Source organism: Enoplosus armatus, chromosome 6 (assembly GCF_043641665.1).
Source record: "Enoplosus armatus isolate fEnoArm2 chromosome 6, fEnoArm2.hap1, whole genome shotgun sequence".
NCBI lineage: Eukaryota > Metazoa > Chordata > Actinopteri > Centrarchiformes > Enoplosidae > Enoplosus > Enoplosus armatus.
In genome coordinates, this window is record NC_092185.1 from 26,651,709 (window position 1) to 26,672,339 (window position 20,631).

At 42.7% G+C, this 20,631-nt stretch overlaps 1 protein-coding gene across 1 annotated transcript in view; it reads left to right on the forward strand.

Moving 5' to 3' along the window:
* LOC139286188 (NT-3 growth factor receptor-like) overlaps positions 1 to 20,631 on the forward strand; it is a 219,478-nt gene that overhangs the window by 77,899 nt on the left and 120,948 nt on the right. Inside the window, exon 4 of the mRNA XM_070906923.1 lies at positions 7,044 to 7,115. Coding sequence (XP_070763024.1) covers positions 7,044 to 7,115 — 72 coding nt within the window. The remainder of the gene's footprint in view (positions 1 to 7,043; positions 7,116 to 20,631) is intronic.

A 20,631-nucleotide genomic window follows, 5' to 3' on the forward strand; every position in this document is an offset into this window, starting at 1 on the left:
GATCCCCGGGGGGAAATTGTACAGTACCGGTGCTCCCATTCAAGAGTAGAAAGTAGCATAATTTAGAACTAAAAGTTTGTACAAAATATAAAAATAAGAAATACAAAATACAAAATATACACATTTACAGTATTTAAGTGAAATGAGATGAAATGAAAATACAAAATATACACATTTACAGTATTTAAGTGAAATGAGGTAAAAATGTATACAATAACAATGTATATGTATGTATGTGTTGCACTAAAGTGTGTGACTATATATGTATTGCACTTAAACATTTTGAATAAATAGTGAGGTGGTGTATGAACAGGTGAGGTAGATACAGATACGGATTCCAGTCTCTTCCTGAGTTTCTGACATTCAGAGAGAGGAGTTAAACAGTCTGATGGCCACAGGCAGGAATGATTTCCTGTGTCGCTCAGTTGTGCATTTGGGAGCAATGAGTCTCCCACTGAAGGTGCTCTTGTGTCCGACCAGTACGTCATGGAGAGGATGTGAAACATTGTCCAAGATGCCCCGCAGCTTAGACAGCATCCTCCTCTCTGACACCACCGTCAGAGAGTCCAGCTGCACCCCCACAACGTCACTGGCCTTGCGGATCAGTTCGTTTAGTCTGTTGGAGTCCGCCACCCTCAGCCTGCTGCCCCAGCATGCAACAGCATAGAGGATAGCACCACCACAGACTCATAAAACATCCTCAGCATAGTCCGGCAGATGTTGAAGGACCTCAGCCGCCTCAGAAAGTAGAGACGGCTCTGGCCCTTCCTGTAGAGGGCATTAGTGTTCTTTACCCAGTCCAGTTTATTGTCTATGTGAACTCCCAGATACTTGTAATCCTCTACAATGTCCACACTGGCCCCCTGGATGGAAACAGGGGTCATCGGCGCCTTGGTCCTCCTTAGATCCACAGTCAGTTCCTTTGTCTTTGTCACGTTGAGCTGTAGATGGTTCTGCTCGCACCATGTGACAAAGTTGTCCACAGCAGCCCTGTACTCCTCTTCATCACCCTTACTGATACATCCAACTATTGCTGAGTCGTCAGAAAACTTCTGAAGATGGCAGGTCTCAGTGCAGTAGCTGAAGTCCGTGGTGTAGACGGTGAAGAGGAAGGGAGAGAGGACAGTCCCCTGCGGGGCCCCGGTGTTGCTGACCACTCTGTCTGACACACAGTGTTGTAAGCGCACATACTGTGGTCTGCCAGTCAGGTAGTTGACAATCCAGGACACGAGGGGGGCATCCACCTGCATCTCCGTCAGCTTCTCACCCAGTAGAGCCGGACGGATGGTGTTGAACGCACTGGAGAAGTCAAAGAACATGACTCTCACAGTGCTCGCCGGCTTGTCCAGGTGGGCGTAGACGCGGTTGAGCAGGTAGATGATGGCATCCTCCACTCCAAGTCGGGGCTGATAGGCGAACTGAAGGGGGTCCAAGTGTGTCTTGACCAAGGGCCGGAGCTGCTCTAGGACAAGTCTCTCCAGGGTCTTCATGATGTGGGAGGTCAGTGCCACGGGTCTGTAGTCCTTGGAGCCACTGGGTCGCGGCGTCTTTGGAACAGGAACGAGGCAGGATGTCTTCCACAGCACGGGGACCCTCTGAAGACTAAGGCTCATGTTGAAGACGTGGTGAAGTACTCCACATAGCTGGGGGGCACAGGCTTTAAGCACCCTGGGGCTGACACCATCGGGGCCTGCAGCCTTGCTGGAGTGGAGTCTCCTCAGCTGTCTTCTAACATGGTCGGCAGTGAAGCACATTGTAGAGGTGACCGGTGGGGGAGGGGTGGAGTCATCAGGTTGAAGAGTGCCGTCAGCCTGGGGACTGGGGGACGAGGTGTGAGGAAAGCTCTCACAGGGGGGTGGGGGGCTGTGAGGAGCAGGAGGGGGAGGGGGGAGTGGAATAGGTGAAGGTTGGAGGCAGACAGCGGAAGAGTCATGGGGGGGTTGAGCAGGGCCCACAGAGTCAAATCTGTTGAAAAACAGATTAAGTTCGTTGGCCCGGTCCACACTGCCTTCAGCTCCTCTGTTGTTGCTCGGCCTGTAACCCGTGATGGTCCTCATTCCACTCCAGACCTCTCTGGTGTTGTTCTGCTGGAGTTTCCACTCCAGCTTCCTCCTGTACTTCTCCTTGGCCTCCCTGATCTTTACCTTCAGTTCCCCCTGGATCGTTCTCACCTCGTCTCTGTTGCCAGCTCTGAAGGCCCTCTTCTTTTTGTTCAGTATGGCCTTGATGTCCTTTGTCACCCATGGCTTGTTGTTAGAATAACAATGGACAGTCCTTGCTGGTACAGTGGAGTCCACACAGAAGTTGATGTAGTCTGTGATGCACTCAATGTCCTCTCCATGCGGCTCACAGAGTGCCTGCCAGTCAGTCACCTCAAAACATCCCTGAAGTGTCTCATAAGCCTCCTCTGACCATCTCCTCACTGTCCTCGTGGTTGCAGGCTGGCTCTTGACTAGAGGCACATAACAGGGGTTGAGGTGCACTAGGTTGTGGTCTGACCTACCCAGAGGGGGGAGGGGAGAGGAGCTGTATGCATCCTTAACGTTAGCATACAGCAAGTCCAGGGTCCTCTCCTCTCTAGTGGGACAGCTCACATACTGTGTGAAGGTGGGAAGTGTCCTAGCCATGGTGACGTGGTTGAAGTCACCCGAAATAGCAATGAGTGCATTCGGGTGTTGAGTCTGTAAACGGGCTATGGCGGAGTGAATGACGTCACACGCCGACTTCGGGTTGGCAGAGGGGGGGATGTAAACAGTCACAACAATGGCATGTGAGAATTCCCTGGGCAAATAATACGGCCTGAGTCCAACAGCCAACAGTTCAATGTCCGGGCAACATACACTATCCTTGATGGTGATGTGGGAAGGATTGCACCACCGGTTGTTAACGAGAACGGCAAGTCCCCCTCCTTTACGCTTACCGCTCCCGGTGCAATCCCTGTCGGCCCGGACGGTCTGAAAGCCGTCGATGGAAACGTTGTCGTCGGGAATGTCCTGGTGCAGCCATGTCTCCGTAAAGCACATTAAACTACACTCCCGGTACTCCCTCTGACTCCTGGCCAGCGCCGTCAGCTCGTCCATCTTGTTTGCCAGCGATCTCACGTTGCCCATGACGAGAGAGGGGAGACACGGTTTATATCTCCTTTTCTCCATAAACCTCTGCTGTCTCGACCCACCTCTCTTCCCTCGTCGCTTCGTTCCCCCTCTGCATCCTCTGCGTGTTTTTCTCCAGATTTCAGCGGGGATCTCCGATTATCTGGTCTCCAAGCCGGCCGGCTTCAGAGCGATCAGCTGATCTCCGGAGTAAACAAAGCGGCCCAGAAGTTGCTGCGCGACTGTCCGTTGTTTGAATGAAAGTAATTCCAGAGTGAAAAAAAGTACCAGAACTCTCTCCACCAGCATGTTTGGAGAGGGCACAACTTCAAAAGTCAGTACTTAAAAAAGTTCTGAGTTAAATAAAGAAATAGAGGAGAAAAAGTAAGAAAAAGACGAAAACAAACAGGAGCGACTGTAACAGGCTGCATGCACGTCGGCGCATGCGCACTAAATTGAGGGGTCGTGAGATGATTATTGGAGGAGGCAATAAAGTTCTGATACACACATTTATATTAATTTCTTTTGACTTTTTTGTGGAATATTTAACCTCTTTGGGCCTTCAACAGTTATCTCAATGAAACCATGTGAGGAGGGGAAATGTCTCTTTGGTGGAACTGCGAACAATTCATAGACCTATGAAATGTGACAAGGGGCCCCAACTAAACACTGCTTTTTGTAAGGGGTCACAAGCCAAAAGATTAGGAGTGATGTGTTGTATTTCATATGCTCATCAGATGTTTGTGGGATGTAAAATGTTAATCTGTAACTAATAGCTAGTAGCTATAGCTTTCAAATAAATTTACTGTATTTCCTGTGAAATGTCGTGGAGCAGAAGTATAAAGTAGCACACAATGAAAATTCTTGAGTAAATATACTTAGTACTTTACAGCACTACTTATAGTGTGCGTATAATATGGAATTGGGACACAGACGTGTTTTAGGTCTGTTGCAGAACATTTGAGTCAGATGCAATTAAAGGCATTATTTTGGAGAGCTGCATCATTCCCCAGACTTGGAGAGGACATTCATCCTCTCGTCCCAATCATGTCCTAATGGTTTGAGACAATTTCTCACAAAGTGTGTGTTTATTATCTGCTCATCTCCTGTTGACCAAGTTTGAAGGTGACCCCAGAAAGAAACCACACGTCTCTCTTGTTATCCTCCCACGAGTCTCTTTCTCATTCTCTTCATTTGTCTTCCTCTCCTCCCCCTGCTTTTGGTCTTTCACTCGCTATTTTTCTATTTCTGTCCCTCCATGTCTTCCTCTAGTCCAGCTCCACTCTCTAACCTCTCAGCTGAAAAGGACAGCAATCAGTATCCTGCTCTGAAAGTGTGTTACCGCACAAAAGCCCTGATTAAAAGGAGAAAATATACCAGCTTCTGCTCTGATTGAATATGTGTGTGTTTGTGTGTTTTCTTGCGAGCGCGTTTTCATGAACAGATGTCGTGTGGCAACTCTTTACAACAGTTCTATTCACCAGTAAAATGAGAAATCATTTCATCATTTTCATTTCATTTTCCAGTCAGGTAGTTGTTATTGATCACCACCTGTAAAGTGAAGCATTTACTCTATGGGACTTTTTCTCTTTTCTAGTAGGTTGACAACACTAGTGACTGTCGATGCTTGTAGAAGGAAAACATATTGCAAACTTACAAAAGCCTATTATAGTGTCTATGATTGCTAATTCTCTAGTCTGTTGACCCAAAATCAGGACTTAATTATATTATTGTTTCAGGACATCAAGTCACAAATGATAAAATTACCTTGTGTCAACAAGATAATGGACCTTCAAACCACTAGTTTAAGGGATTCAATTTAATAAAACATTAACACTGAGTTATCTTAAACTCTTCTGTCGGACCGCTTCAGCTGCAGAACCTTGACTGACAGTTGAACTGGGCTCACTTGGCTGCTCTCTCTCCTCTCTGCTGCCAGTGATGATTGACTGGTAACAGCGCCAAATGAAACATTTGTTATTTTAAAACATTCAGCTGCATCAGCCTCAGGGGACTCCAACCTATTTTTTTCTTTTTGTTTGTCCATCTTGCTCTGCTCCGCAATAGAGTGCTGCAGGAATGAGTCCTAAAACCCGGAAATGAGTCAGCATTTTTACACTTCCGGTTCCCTCCCTTCCTTTCGGTCTATATATCTATATCTATCTATATTGTCTTAAAAGTTAAGCTTAGTGGTGGTGACGTTGAAGTAATGTGACCGTGGTGTAGTTCCTTTATATTATAACATTAGCTTTTTATTTCTGGCGATTCCATTTACGTTTCAAAAATAATAGAAGTGGTGTTCATTAGTGAAGATTATCTTGCTGAACAAAATGTTTAAGAATCATAAACTTTTGTTTGCCACAGAGCTTATTTTCTGCAATAATCCAAAAATCCTGTTGGCTCTTTGTTGAGGGAACCAGGGCGATGCTCTTAACAGAGATGGAAAAGGGGCGGGCCCAGATAAAGTTAGAATGAACTGGACCGAAAGTAATTGGCTGGGAGAGAGAGAGAGACTGACAGATAACTAAGTAATAACCAACCACAGTGGGCCAGTCAGCCACACAGCACCTTGTTATTTTTATTTAAGCGGGGGCTGGGGCAGCAGGACAGGTAAGTGTATTGAGTCAAAATAAACAAAGTGATAATTGAATCAACAGAATCACATGTGACATGAGGAGCTCTGCAGTGGTGTGACAGTGGAGGATGTGGGGTCACTGCATAGCAACTGGAGTCTGTGTAATGTAATCAAAATATCAAGTCTAGTGTGAAATATAATGTTTATCAGCGGTGTTTACTGACACCACATCTAAGGGATGAGACACACACACACACACACACACACACACACACACACACACACACACAGTGTGACATCCCTACACAGGAGGCTTTAATAATCTCATTATTGATAATAATGAGGTGATTTGGATTCCAGTGGATGTCTTGTCCATCCACTCACACCAGCCAAGCACCTCTTCATGGTTGGCTTTATGTTGCCATGGAGACTGACACTTGCATTTGTATTGTGTGTCATTGCGACCCCGAAGAGGTCGACGCTGGGAAATGAGTCGTGACTGTGTAAAGTTCAAACAAACGTGTGTGTGTGTGTTTCCGTAGCTGCTTGGGTTTGTGTGTGTCAATGTCGGCGTAAAAAATCTCTCTAGACAAACTGTGTGTGTGTGTACAGGCATGTGCACATGTGTATGTAATCAAAACTCCTCAATATCTCGTCTCTATGAATCTTCCTGATGGTGACATCATTACTGGAATGGAAACGTCACACTTACAATCCAACATTTGGAAGCTCAGGATGACAAACCTTTTACATAAACTGTAATTATGTGTAAAAGACGGATTAAATGGCGGCAAATGAAACATCCCCAGATGTCCAGTGATATCAGAGGCCGTCTGTGGGTAGTTGATTATTCGATGGACATTCGCACTTAAATGGCAGTGGCAGTTTTAACAGATGGAGCAGCTTCAATGTGTATTTTTCAAATTTACATGGGTTTTAAAGGCATTTTTAGAGGTTGTTTTGGGGCTCAAGCTGCCAAAAGCTAACATTCTGTGCTCAATATAGAGCTCAATTAAAACCAGAACTTTTGTTTCCTGAAGTGAGAAAGTACACAAGCATTTGGACTAAAAATGAAACCCTACAATATGACCTAACTCGTTAGTATGCCGTGTTGAGTAATGGCATGAAATGGTGAAGTAAGAAGTAAACGCAAAGACCATGTTTCGGTATTCGATAAAGACTGATTAAAGAAACCCTGAATGAGTTACAGAAGCTAGAGAAACGGAGGGTATATAGGAAAAGACATCAGGACTTCAGCACTCTATCTTTGAAGACTAACACTGACGTAACTCTGGGCTCTGGTTGTCGTTTTGAAGTCTGAAGTTTGAATTTTCATGTGTCTCACCTGTCTGTCTCTTTCTCATTCTCTCCCTCAGAAACCTGTCCAAGAATCCCATGTTGACCATATTGACCTGGCAGATCTTTGAACATCTGCAACTCTACGAACTGTAAGTTGACCCTTGTCTCTTAGTTACGGCTGACACACCATGCCCATTCTGTTCCCGTCATTGTTGCTTGAGCAATCAAAGTAAAAAGTCCTGCATATAGCTACAAGAAAATGATACTTCCACTAGGCCTGGGTCAGTCCAGTAACCGGCGGTGGCTGGTTCACTCTCTGGCAGAAACCCAAATGTCTGTATGATGTCTGCTTTTTGTAAAAGAGCCCTGAACATGCTTAAAAGGTAACAGGTGTTATTTAAACATGCCTTTGTTCAATCAAAACTTCCCTGTTTCTTTAAAAACCTGCGTGCCGAGTAAGTGAGCAGTGCTGCAGGAAATCACACCAGGCATGTTTACTGGATATGTTGACCTGTAATGTGGGTGGTTCAAGAAACAGCTTGTTTTTTCTTCACTATACACTCATTGGTTGCAGCAACCCCACTTGTAATTACCATTATGAATAGCATATGAAAAGCTTATGGCGTCTCATATTAGCACAGTGTTTGAAGAGAATTTCATGAGGTGCATTAGAGGTTTTAGTCTGAATCTGTCTTAATATTGCTGTAATATACCAGTATACATACAGTTAAGCCTTGTTTATGCTCTTGCGAGAAGGCCTCTGTAGATGTTGCGTGAGCTTCGAGATTGTACGGAGGTGATTATGCTTAATGGGAGATCCGTTGTAGTAGTCTCCGAAACGCCAGGGGGCGTAAAATAAAAAGTGGAAGATAGTCATAAATGGCTGCACTCTGCACTAGAGTTTGTTGTTGCTGAGGGGGAATGTATCTGTTTTTATTTATTAAATGTGGTGGCAGTCTCTCTCCATGAGTTCAGAATCATGTGGCTGTGGTCTCTCATGGAAGGGGTCGTGGAGGTGCTTGAAATAACGTACCTGCTCAGCCAGTCTAGTTTCACAGGCGTCCATGTTGAAATCTCACATCCCCTTGTTACAAAAATTCAGCGGTGCACAAGCATGCGGCGCAACAACTTGCGGAGCCTTTGGCATGGCACGATGATGTCATTTTGGGAGCATGGACCTTTGTGCCAGGGACACTACGGCGACCATAAATTCAGCTTTAGAGGACTTTCACCCAGGAGGCCGAGTGAAAGCAAATGTCAACGTTGAGTTATTTAATGTTTTAAGTTACATAACGTTACGTACGTGATTATAGAAAAACAATTACTGCAGATCTGCAAAATAAGATGAAACGCTTTGAGTGAACGTGGATGAAAACTATCAACTCAATATTTATGTTTTATTTTCACTTTGGAGGCTCATGCTGGGTTAATACTTGACACAACAGCACTCCCACAGCAGATACCTACAGTGTAGCTATTCATTTATCAAGGTGGCTACGGTGGCCCTGTGCTTAGGTTCTGAAGCTACACCATTGGAAAAGAGATTAGTGTTGAGCTTCAGATGTTATTCCTGTCATAGACATTGGTAAAATATATTTCATTAACATTTGATTTCATTGAAATTTCAGAATGTTGTTCCCCAACTTACCCAAAATTGTAATGGGAACATAACAGTCAGAGTTGGTATTTCCATGGACGGATTATGAGACAATGGGCCCCTGAGTACAGATATGTAAAAGGCCTGCTTGGCAGACACTCAATGCTTCAGGAGCAAACAAAAACAGGATCAGGACATCCTTACTTTTAACTGAGCTCTGTGACTTTCTAGCAAGAAGCGTTAATGACAGTCCCTTCAAACAGGTGAGCCTGTTAAGTAATCCATCCATTCCAAACATTAACATCGACATTCCTGTGTTAACCTAGAGACCTCCCAAATAAGAAATATTTCCTGTTGAGCATTTACATACCGTGTCGAGTGTGTATGCATGTTTGTGTATCTCATCTTCAGGGTTACATTACAAGTCTTAATATCAAAGATTGAAATATAAAGAAGGAGGATTTCCTTCCTTGTCTCTAGTGGCAGTAGATGTTCAGTTAGGTAACATGCTACACTTCATTTCCATTTCAAAGCTTCCAGGGAGGGAAATGCTTTGTTTTTCTTTTCCTCTTGTGATTATTCTGTCCTTGTTTCGGAGTCTTTGACATAATGCTGCCGTTGCTGTTTGAAACTTTTGGTGTCATGAAGGTGTTATGTGCTTTTCTAACTCTCACATTCATTCTGTTTTCATTGAACAGTAACACATGGCAGCTGTCCAAGGTGCTGAATCCTCTGTTCTGGTGTTTTACCACAATTTACCTCCATAGAATGTCCCAACTGCTCAGAAAAGCAGCTCTGGAGTAACACATCTGCCTCTTTTGCTTTTTCAACATTCCATCTCACAAACCAGCATCTAAAATGGTGTCAGTTCTATCTGGACTAAACTAAAACAACATAAATGCTTTATTCTGTGAATATTACCACAGTGGCTTATTAAGACTTTTTTATGTGCCCTGCGTGATTCATGACCTAAATTACTGCTCCTTCAGACAGTCAGACAGTTTTTTTTTTATGCCTTGTCACCTGGCCACATGCCAGAGAAAAATCAGGGGCATTAGAGGCAGAAAGTGTGTGGAAGCTTCACCTTCACTGGACAGATTAGAGGCTGTGGTTGGAATCAGGACACAACTAAATTGGAGGACTTTAATAGATCAAAATGGCTTTTTATTTCAATGTCAGCAGCCAACTTTGAGGTGAAGAAGGAAATATCATCAATGTCATTTGATATAATATGTTGTGTCATGTCATGTTATATGGTATGATATGATGTCATGTCATGTTATGCCATATTCTGTCATGCGATTTCATGTCATATGGAGGTCAGGAGGTAGCGTGTCCCCAGCTTCTCGTGTCCACTTGTGAAAGTGTCCTGCTCCCAATGGGCATACCAGCACCCCCTAGCTGTGTGTTTGTGTTTGTGTTTGTGTGTGTGTGTGTGTGTGTGTGTGTCTGTCTGTCTGTCTGTCTGTCTGTCTTATGGGAAGTTTACCTGCATTTCTCCACCACAAAATGATGTGGAAACAAGCTCTGAAATAAATGGTAAATGGTCTCACTTATATAGCACTTTTCAACCTTCACAGTTCCCAAAGCGGGTGAGCCGGGGATCGAATTCCCAACCCCCTCTAACCAGCTTTACCTCCCACGCGACAATGCTAACCACTGCGCCACGATGAACTGCAGCTCTTACACGTTTACCATCTCCCTCTACAAATGAAATGTTATGTGTCACTGTAATAAGGTCAAGCAACTAAAACAACTTTGATCAGAGCAGCTACCAGTAAAATTGGAAGCTTGATGACTTTGGCAGCTCTATATGTCACTTCGAGTAGTATATATAAGGGTCACAAAGACTTTTTGTCACTTTCCCCAGCTCTTGAAGTACCAGCAAAATAAATAAATACAACAGTCTACAGTCTACAGCGGCGGTGACGAGAGCTGCTATCAACTGAATAATGATGCTGAAATAAACAGATGGCACGCTCACACTTTATACAGACTGATGCATGATGACCTGGTGGCTAATCTATGTGTGCCAAAAATGTATTTAGCCATCTGCTATTTAATTTACTAGTACGTGGCGATACCCAAGTACGTTATATATAGTGGATGTGGAATTAATAAAATGTGCCCAGAGTTGGCCAGCACCGTACCGTAAACGTGTGTCTGTACTTTGCAACAACTTGTCTTGACTGGTTACATACATATATATAACTTAATTTACACTAACAAAGAACACAATGAGGTACAGGAGCCCTCTTTTCCATTTCATAAAGTTTTATAAAAACAACATGAAAAAAGTGAAAAGATATTAGCAACCATGGTTGTATATTTGTTTTTATAAAGTTCTTGGTTTGCATAATACAGTGGCACACTATCTCTTTAAGCTACAGTAGGCAATATTGATATTGAATTATAATTTCGGTTGAAATGACTAATTTTGACCATTGCGTGTCACTAACAATATCTAATTGAAGGGCTCCTTCAATGGGTGTCTGTGAGCACCCATCCCTTTGTATTTAGTCTTTTAAAAAGCTGGACCAGGTCTGAATCAAACAACCAATCAGGGTAATCCGGGGTTCTGTGTTTTGATTCCTCTCTTCCAACCATTCTGATTCACACTCCAATCCAGAATGTGGAACCTTCTATAGAATGCCCTTGTTTGTACACAGTCCATGTGATTGGCCAGTTACCTGCTATCTAACTCTGATGGATTGTTTGATTCAGACCTGGTCCAGTTTTTTAAAAGACTAAATACAAAAAGGGGCAGGTGCTCACAGACACACATTTTGTTTAAGGAGCCTTTCAATTAAATGTTGTTAGTGGCATGCAATGGTCTAAATGAGTTATTTAAACCACAATTATAATTCAATAATATTGCCTACTGTAGCTTTAACATAGTGTATCATGTGCTCATCCAGCACCACGGCCAGTGATGAGAATGCTACTGGGTTCATAATTTAATAACTAAGTTGAACAACAAGACAGGCTACTGCTTTATGAGTTACTTTAATTATGTAACATTGTTTTTGGGTTAGGGTTAACTGTCTAATGCTGTTTAAATTTTGGGTTCAGGTTTTCCGTGGTTCCACTGAATTTAACAGTGGTATTTCAGGACTGTCAGCTTTTGCTGTGACTCCAAATGTGGATAATGTGACAGGAGCCTCGCTGCCTGTGAGGTAGCGTAGATATATATATGTGTGTTACAACAATGTGCTGCCAACATGAGCCTGTGAAGGTGCTGCTAGCTATTCTAGCTGGGATATTTAAAGCAGAGCTGTTGGGATGCTAATAGTGGGATATTTCAAGCTATGAGCTGGTTCAGGCTGCTGGGGCTATTTGCCGTGCTGAGTGTACAGTGTGGGAGAGACACACACACACACATACACTGAAACACAGGTTACTAGAGATCAACACTCGCTTACTGGCTCCTGTGAATGTTTTTCAGTTCTGAATCTGTTTGAGCTATTTCAGGTATCAGGAATTACATGATTCGTGTTTTCACACCGAGTGATTAAGAGCTATTATAGACATTAGGCCATGTGCAGTTAATGTTTCTAAAGCTACAGTTATTATAGCCATATGTGATTTAAATTACAGCATATTATATTTAACCGCGCCCCCCCCCCCCTCCCCCGCTCTGTGCCTCCATTTCCTCATTCCGTGTCTCAGTGCATGTTTTTAATCCAGCTGCCAAACTCAATTCAGTCAAATTCTTTTTAAATGTCATAAAAAATAAAATGCTTCAATCCTTTCTGATGGAAATAAGTGAAGCAAATGTCATGAAAAGAAAAACATTCTGTGGAAGTTTGAGTCTTTTAAGTACAGATGAGTCCCCAGACACTTTCTATGAACTTATAGATGTGTAGTTTAAGGACGTATGCGCATGATGTGTTAATATTAATGAGCAGCCTGAGTGGTTGCACACAGTAGCTGGGGTGGTAAAGCTGCTGCTACCCCACAGACACACACACTTAATTAATTCAATTCAATTCAATTCAATTTTATTTATATAGCGCCAAATCACAACAAAGTCATCTCATGACACTTTACAAAATAGAGCAGGTCTAGACCGACTCTTTATAATGTTATTACAGAGACCCAACAGTTCCCACCATGAGCAAGCACTTTGGCGACAGTGGCAAGGAAAAACTTCCTTTTAAGAGGCAGAAACCTTGAGCAGAACCGGACTCTAGGTGGGCGGTCATCTGCTTTGACCGGTTGGGTTTTAGGGAGAGAGAGAGAGAGAGAGAGAGACAGAGACAGAGAGATAGACATAGAGACACAGATAGACAGACAGACAGAGACAGACAGACAGATAGGTATTACATCATGGAAGTACAGTGTATTGTAATATATGTATTTTAACAATGTAAGATAACATTTAAACAAACATTTATATCGCATACAACACCTGTACCTTCTACCTATAAGATTGGGATTGAATTATTTGAGGTAAGGCTGTGTTGCTGTGAATTTTTAGGTCAAGAACTGATAAAGAAAAATGTTCAGTCTGGAGGACTTTAGGAGACTTATCCATTTGTGGATGATGATGCTGAATTGTCAGGCAGATGTTATTAGGCATCAACAAGTTTTTACTTTTCTACTTTATGTGCAATTTGTTTTTCTTTCATTCTTTGATTGCTATTTCTGATAGTTTGTTTTTTCTCTGAGAATATTTTGCATGTAGAGGATTTCAGTGTTTCCAGACTTTGTGGAGGTGTTGGCTAAATGTATAAATGTGAAGTCATTTTCAGATATAAGTGACTCCTTAGAGATATGATGATGATGGTACAGTAGTATAATATTGATTTTGATACAACATGCAGGTTTTTTGAGAAGCCATTACAATTTGTCGGTGTGTTAACCATCACTTATGGTGATTTGGATTTTTTCAGATAAACTAAAGGATTTTTGTGTTCCTTTGTTGGCTGTGAAAATTCTCCTACTTCGTAAGTTCACAGTATGTAGTTTCTTCCACTAGGGTTCTCTCAAGCAAAACAGTAGCAAAAGCCGTAGTTTGATGACGTCGTGACGTAGCATGGGATCATGGGAGTTGTTGTCTTCATTGTTAAACAACCACCATTGCCGATGAAAATCTATCTGACGTGACTCAGGCAGAAATCATGTTCATGGACAAGGAAATGTATTGAAGTTACAAGTCTTATTCACGTTTATTCATGTTATGTCATCTTATTCTAATGAAATAGCCACAAGTAACATTCGCTAATGTAATGTTAACTTGCTAACTTACCATTAGATGAGTGGACACAGCTACTGTAGCTAACATTATTGGTGTTCAACATGCTCATAAAGTTATTTTTAGTATGGTTGTTTTGACCACAGATAACAGTGCTGGGCTACCCCATGACTGAATTTGCCACATAACGTTAGCTGCAGTAGTAATAATGGGTTGAGCCAGACCTTTCTCTGACGCTAGTGCTTCTGGCTGTGCGGGACTAACTCTAAAGTGCTCTTGAAGACGAAAAACTGCTCACTAACAGGACAGGCTTGGTCATTAGGCAAAAGTTATATTGAAAGTTTGATTCCATCAGGCTTGTTTTGACCTCACCGGATCTTCACGCAGGATGGAGATAATTACAAAGAATTTAATTACGCCTGATTCACGATAGAGATAATACACCAGAATTAAACATTATTTCATCACATAGTGAAATGACTACAGATTATCCATGCTCATTTCATCTGGTGGATCGTATTTATAGTGAACTATAGACATACTTGATGACTGGTGATACAAACTCTGAAGATTACATTAAGATGGAGACTTAAAAATAAAGCAAACAACACCACACAGTGTACTAGTTTATTAGCCTGGTTCTACCAACTGCTCCCACAGCTTTTGTAAAAATAAATAAATGATGCAAACAATGTCGGCATGACAAAGAAATAACTTGCTCCTGATTGGTTTCCTAACCCTAACATAGCTAAATAGTCACCCCTCCCAAACAGAAATCTACTAACATCGACATTGATGTCTAACACAAAGTCAGACATCAATGAAGTGAAACAAAACAGCAATTCAGTCTGATTATCAGGCTGCCAGTTAATGGTCATGGCCGGATTCATTGTATTTTATTATTATTACTTATTCAACAGATTATTTTCCAACAGTCAATATTTCATAACCATTTAATTTCACTTTTAGACCACAGTCAGACATTCTTATTTTTCACATTGAGGCACATTTTGTATAATTGACATTAAAATATTGGATGGGAACCATCTCTGTGTGTTCGTTTGTGTGTGTATGAGAGAGAGAGAGTGAGAGAATTTGAATTAAAAAATTTCTTTATTAATGAGTCAGTTGTCAAACACAGGGAAAACAAAACTGACGTCTTCCATTTTCATAAAAGTACAAAACAAAAACCACTTGCGAACAGAGCAACACGTCCTATAAATCCATCTAACCACACACAAACAAGCACGCTGTCAAAAAGAAATTGAGAGCCAGCAGACCCTCTCTCTACAGTGAGCACAGCTCTCTCCTATCCCCAGCAGTCAACCTCTCCAGGTTATCAGTGAGTTTCTAGTATGCATGTTCTACCCTGAGCTGAGCAGTCAAAATCCCCATCATGCTCAGGACCACATCTGTCCATGGCTGCACCAACATAAGATTGTTTGCAGGTTTTCCAAATAGTTAGTTTAGCAGCTCCTAGAAGAAACTTGATGAAAACCTGAGCAGATCTCTTTCTGGCTGCATTGAACCAAAAATGAACAGATGAACTTCTCCCAAACCCTGGCACCAGCCCTGTAATACTATAAACCTCCCCTCTAACCTGGGACAGTGAACATAAATGAACCAGGGCCTCAGCTTGTAAACAGAACGGACAGCCCACCCCTCTGCTTGGGTCCAGATGTGCTCTGTCTCTGTTTGTAGCATTTGCTACAATTCTTGAGAACCGCTAAGAACCGCCAGCATCCTTTAGGAGAAAGGTGTGGACCAAAAACTTCCAGTCCACCATGACTCTTTCAACCCTGCCAGAGAGTATAGCTGTGACACTTTCATACAACTGTAGTACAGCTGTTTCTTTCCTGCAGAGCTGAAGTGGCCCAGCTCAGGTGTCCTGGAAGAAAGTGGACGCCCCTCCTATTCCTGTAACTCCCGGTGGGACTCACAGTCATCATCTCATAGGTCAGCCAAAGTACGATTCTGAGTGGTGCAGGCAGGGACTCGTAAGACCTGGGCCCTGTTCTTCAAACATGGTTTAACTAATCCAGACTTTCATGTTGTTAACAGGCTAACATAATCCTGTTTATTCTCATTCGGCTAATTTCGTTCTTTGAACGCAGTTTGGGGATTGATTTCAACCCAACCAGTCAAGGCAGATGACCACCCACCTAGAGTCCCTCTAGACCTGCTCTATTTGTAAAGAGTCATGAGATGACTTTTGTTGTGATTTGGCGCTATATAAATAAAAATTGAATTGAAGTGAATTTGTTAATCCTGGATTAATTTATCATGAGTAACAGTTACTCTTATTTCTTAATGAAGGCATAGTGAGTTGAGAATTGAAGCCATGATCAGCATTCATATAATAGGAGTGCTGACCATGTAATTGCAGTTACATAAGGTCAGTGTGTTGTGAACCCTCCCAGCATGTTCTGGGGCAATAGTTTAGTGGACATAGGTCTCATGTTATGGGTGGTCCTTCGTTGTTATGGGTGTTATTTTGTTCTACATTGTGCTCCACACTGTTTCTACATTAGATATTATCAGTGAATGTTGTTAGACTACAAGTGATGTCGGGTGCATGATTGGTTAGGTTCCTCCCCCATGGACGTGCAAGAGACTTTTCAGTGAAAATGAGACCTCAACCCCATCTCTTAAAAAGCAGCTTTAAGTGAACTCTGCATTATTTAAAAAGTAAGCCTAGTCAGGGTTAGTGTTCAAATGACAAATTCCCATTTTAATGTCAAATTAAATGTCATATGCTCCATTCGTCTTTTAACATTCAAAATCTTACAGTTGAGTTTGGTCTGCCAGGCCTGAATAACAGACTAATAGAAAGGGGCGAGTCCAGTCAGGTCTGCCACCTGTGAGCACAGCAGGAACAGTGTTTATCCAGTCCAGACAGCCGGCTCACCTCAGGCTCCGCCGAGCTGTGTCCAGCCAGCACGTTCCACAACTGTACAGCAAGTTTACCATAGCAGACCAGGCTCATACATACCCAGACAATCAACTAAACCCTGGACATCCCCCTGTCCCTGGATAAACACGTTGACATAGACAAGACACCACAATGGGCTGGCTCTGCGTCAACCCAGGGAGAACCCACTAAATCTGGAACTTAGTCTGCAGAGGAGCGGTTCTATAGCCAGGCTATAGAGCTGGCCCAAGATAGGAGAGAGAGAGAGGGAGCGTACCAGAGGTTGTATTTTAGTCTTTTGGAAGCAGGGCAGCTCCTTAGCGAAGAATATATGCTATCCTCTATGGAGAAGAGATACTTACTATACACAAAATAGAAAGATGCAGTTCTGACAGTAATGTGCACACACACACAGCACAAACATGCATTTTATTCAAATGTGTGTGTGCGTCTATTTTAGGGCAAATTGGAATTTTAGGGCACAAACATGGTCCACCCAAATGACTAGCCTGACCCAGCCAGCACGAACGCGCAACCCCGATGAACATACTCAACGGCGGAGGTCAGTCCTCAAGGGGGCAATATAGAACTAATCAGAGCATTTCCATGACCACAGCAATAAACAAACATGGCGTCTGTGGAGGAATACATTTTCAGTTCCATTCCTGTCTGAATGAAGAGGTGACATAGTCATGAATATGCCAACGCATGTATCTCGAGCTTGGTCAAGCTGATCAGCCACGGCTGTTTTGAGTGAAAGAGAGTCCAAACAGAAGGTCTCAGCGCTCTCTTTTTGTTTCATGCCATACGCCCCTACATGCGTTCAAATGTGTGAAATCAGTCTTAGTTCGAAGTGTCTGCGTTCACACTGTGACCATGTTTCGGGCCTTAGACCTAGGGATGGGCCTCACTATGGACTGAACCTTCAAAGGGTTTTAGACTTATTTTAGGTTTTAGGGGTGCAATGTATTCTGTATGCATTTACACCTGCATAAACATGTTTTTCCCGATCACGTGTTAATTACCCCATGCACACGCATTAACACGCGATCTGCATCAGGGTATGTTATCTGGATATGGAAAGAGGATACGTTAATGCATGCAGAACGAATTGTGATCAGAATGCGATTGGATCAGCCAGACCACATTTGGTGGTGGTCAGGCTGATCTCAGCCAGTGTAAATGCAATCCATACAGTGTGATCACATTCTTATAGAAATATATAAAGCCTTTTCCTGCTAATTCAAACAAGATCGGCAACAGCTACAGGTAGTAGCTATGACATTGTTTCCCTTTGACCTGTTTGCCAGCCCGACGTAACTCATTTGCGTTTTGGGATCCGATCACAGTGCGAGCAATAAACGTAAGAAAACATTTCAATACCAGGTGTGAATGCAAAGATCCATGGACCGGATGTCATTACCCAGATAACGTATCTAGATACAGATCACATAATACCAGTGGCGTGGCGTGACTTTTCCACTAAGTGAGGCTACTAAATCTTGGAAGGCTATCCGCCATACTGTCACATAATAAAAAACTATGCTGAGAGTCTCTACCAGGTTTTGGTGTAATTTACGGGTGCGCTGCTTCTGTCCACTGTTGTCTGTGTCGGAGTTTGACACACACACACACACACACACACACACACACACTCACACTATTTACAACCACGAAGCAGGCTAAGAAACCGAACTAAATGACTTGTTCCGTCTGTCTGTCTGTCTGTCGATCTCCGCTCTGTTTCACTACTTCTCTTTGCTGCTTGGGCAGTGTTGCCAGGTTGGTTCAAAAACGTAATTATTAGCCAGAAAATAATATCAATATTGAAAAAAATAAGATAAGACTTTGTCCGTCCAGACAGTCATCATGTTTCTGTTATAATGTATGATTTATGTGAGAGTAACAACTTAAATGTATACACACACACACAATAACAAAAAAACTTTTCAGTCATCAAAGATTTTTCATTAAAATATGTATTTCACAATTGGAATTGCAGGAGGTGCGGCGCCCGAACGCCCCCGAAGAGGTCAACATCAAAGCGTTGCTCAGCACAGACTTAAAGATTCTATATATGAGATTTTGAACAGTAATATAGCAGCTAACAGCCATTTGCTATGTAAAGATATAGTGGAGTAATGGCATCCTGAACAGAAAATGAAGAGAGTGCATGTCAGTGAGTTAGAGACAAAGAAAGTGACCTCCCACACAGCACTGTAAAAGTCAGATGGCAGAGTGCAGTTCAAAGCGTTCAGCTGAAGGCATTCACGTTCAATTGAAACCATCTTTTACTTGATGTTTTAGGTAGCTAGCGTTAGAAGAGAGACTAATTACAAACACCTGACAATGGAGGTCAGCACCTCTGCGACTGAGGAAAATTCCACTTTTTAATCGCAAAAGTTAAAGTTAAAAAAAATGAACTCTGAGCTCTCCTCCTGCTGGTAAACGGCTCCTGATCAGAGCAGAATCCGGTGTGACTCCAGGTGTTTATTCCTCCAGGAGGTATAATTAGTATTTTTGTCAATGGAGTCTGGTGGCTTTGAGGAGAGCGATATAATGGCTGTTTCTGGCTGGGGGGGGTGGATTTGGTCTGAGATGCTGGTGCTCTAGTGCTACACCTTGTGGTTTTGAATATTGTATAGAGTAACTTTAATATTGAAATCAATTGTTGGTTTTTGAATGAGCTCACTTAATAAATTGAGACTTAATTTACCCAGTTTGGGTAAATTCTTGCCTGGGAACCAGATAAATCTGCTAGCTCATGTTTTATTTGCTCTGGTGGAGGCATCTGGCCCGTTCAGAGAAATTTCTATCTGGCCTGATTCAGGACGGGCCAATCACAACCCTTTCTCTAATATGGGGCAGGCTTAAGCGCCGTTGAGGCAACCAAGATGGCTGCAGCTGATGTGGAACGTTCTGAATCGACTATCGCATCAGTATTGAACCAACTGGACGGTAGTCCATGTTACGTAGAAATGGTAAGTGTTGGCTTATAAATCATGTCATGCCAAACATCTGTGTATTTTCTTGAACTAGAAGCCATATGAACTGGATGTTGGGACTAGCTACCGAGCCAAGCAGCCTAACGTTAGGTCACACGTTTCGTTGCTCTGATTGGTTGTAGCATCCAGAGGCATTTTGTTCTGCGCTGTTGATAACGCCCCTTGGAAATCGAAAATGAATTGAGAGGTTCCAGAATAATTTGCATTTGAGAATTGGTCTGGCGATGCCAAGCTAGCTAAATCCAGTTCCACCTGTGAATGTTAAATATGAGGCTGTGGGAGTTCTACCGGTAACTGACAAATGCTCCCATTGCTCCGTTTTTGCCCATCACTGTAAGCCATTCAGCTGCTCTTTGTGAGTAAAGCAGGTATTCTGCTCCATTCAGCCCACATTGGCCCCTGTTGGTCCTGCTACGACTCCTGATAATGGATATCCATTCAGGGCTCTCACACATGCCTGCAGCCACATTGTGAATGACTGACTCAACACCATGCTGGGCCCTCTGGAGAACAAAGACCACCCACATACAAACTGTGCACACTTCCTCGCTGGTTACCTGTGTCCCATATAATTCACAAAGTGAACCCATACAAACACTGCCGCACAAGAAAATTAAAGAAGTAATGATACTTACACTTTATGGGCTTGAATACACGCAAGTTCAAAACCCAGTGTTATGTGGAAACTGTCTAGTGACACTGCAATGCAGTGTACATTACATGCTGTACAAAATGCAGAATTCGTCATCATTGGCATTAAAGGTGATATTATGACACAGTGGGATGTCTCCAAGCATTGTCTCAGATTAATTAGGCTTTACAGTATATGTAGTAGTATACTTGACTGAATATTTGGCTTCCACCACGAAAATTTGTGTCAGTGACTTGATAAAAAATAAACAGTTTGCTCGACAGGGCTGGTTAGCTCTGACTACCAGCACCCTGACCATACATG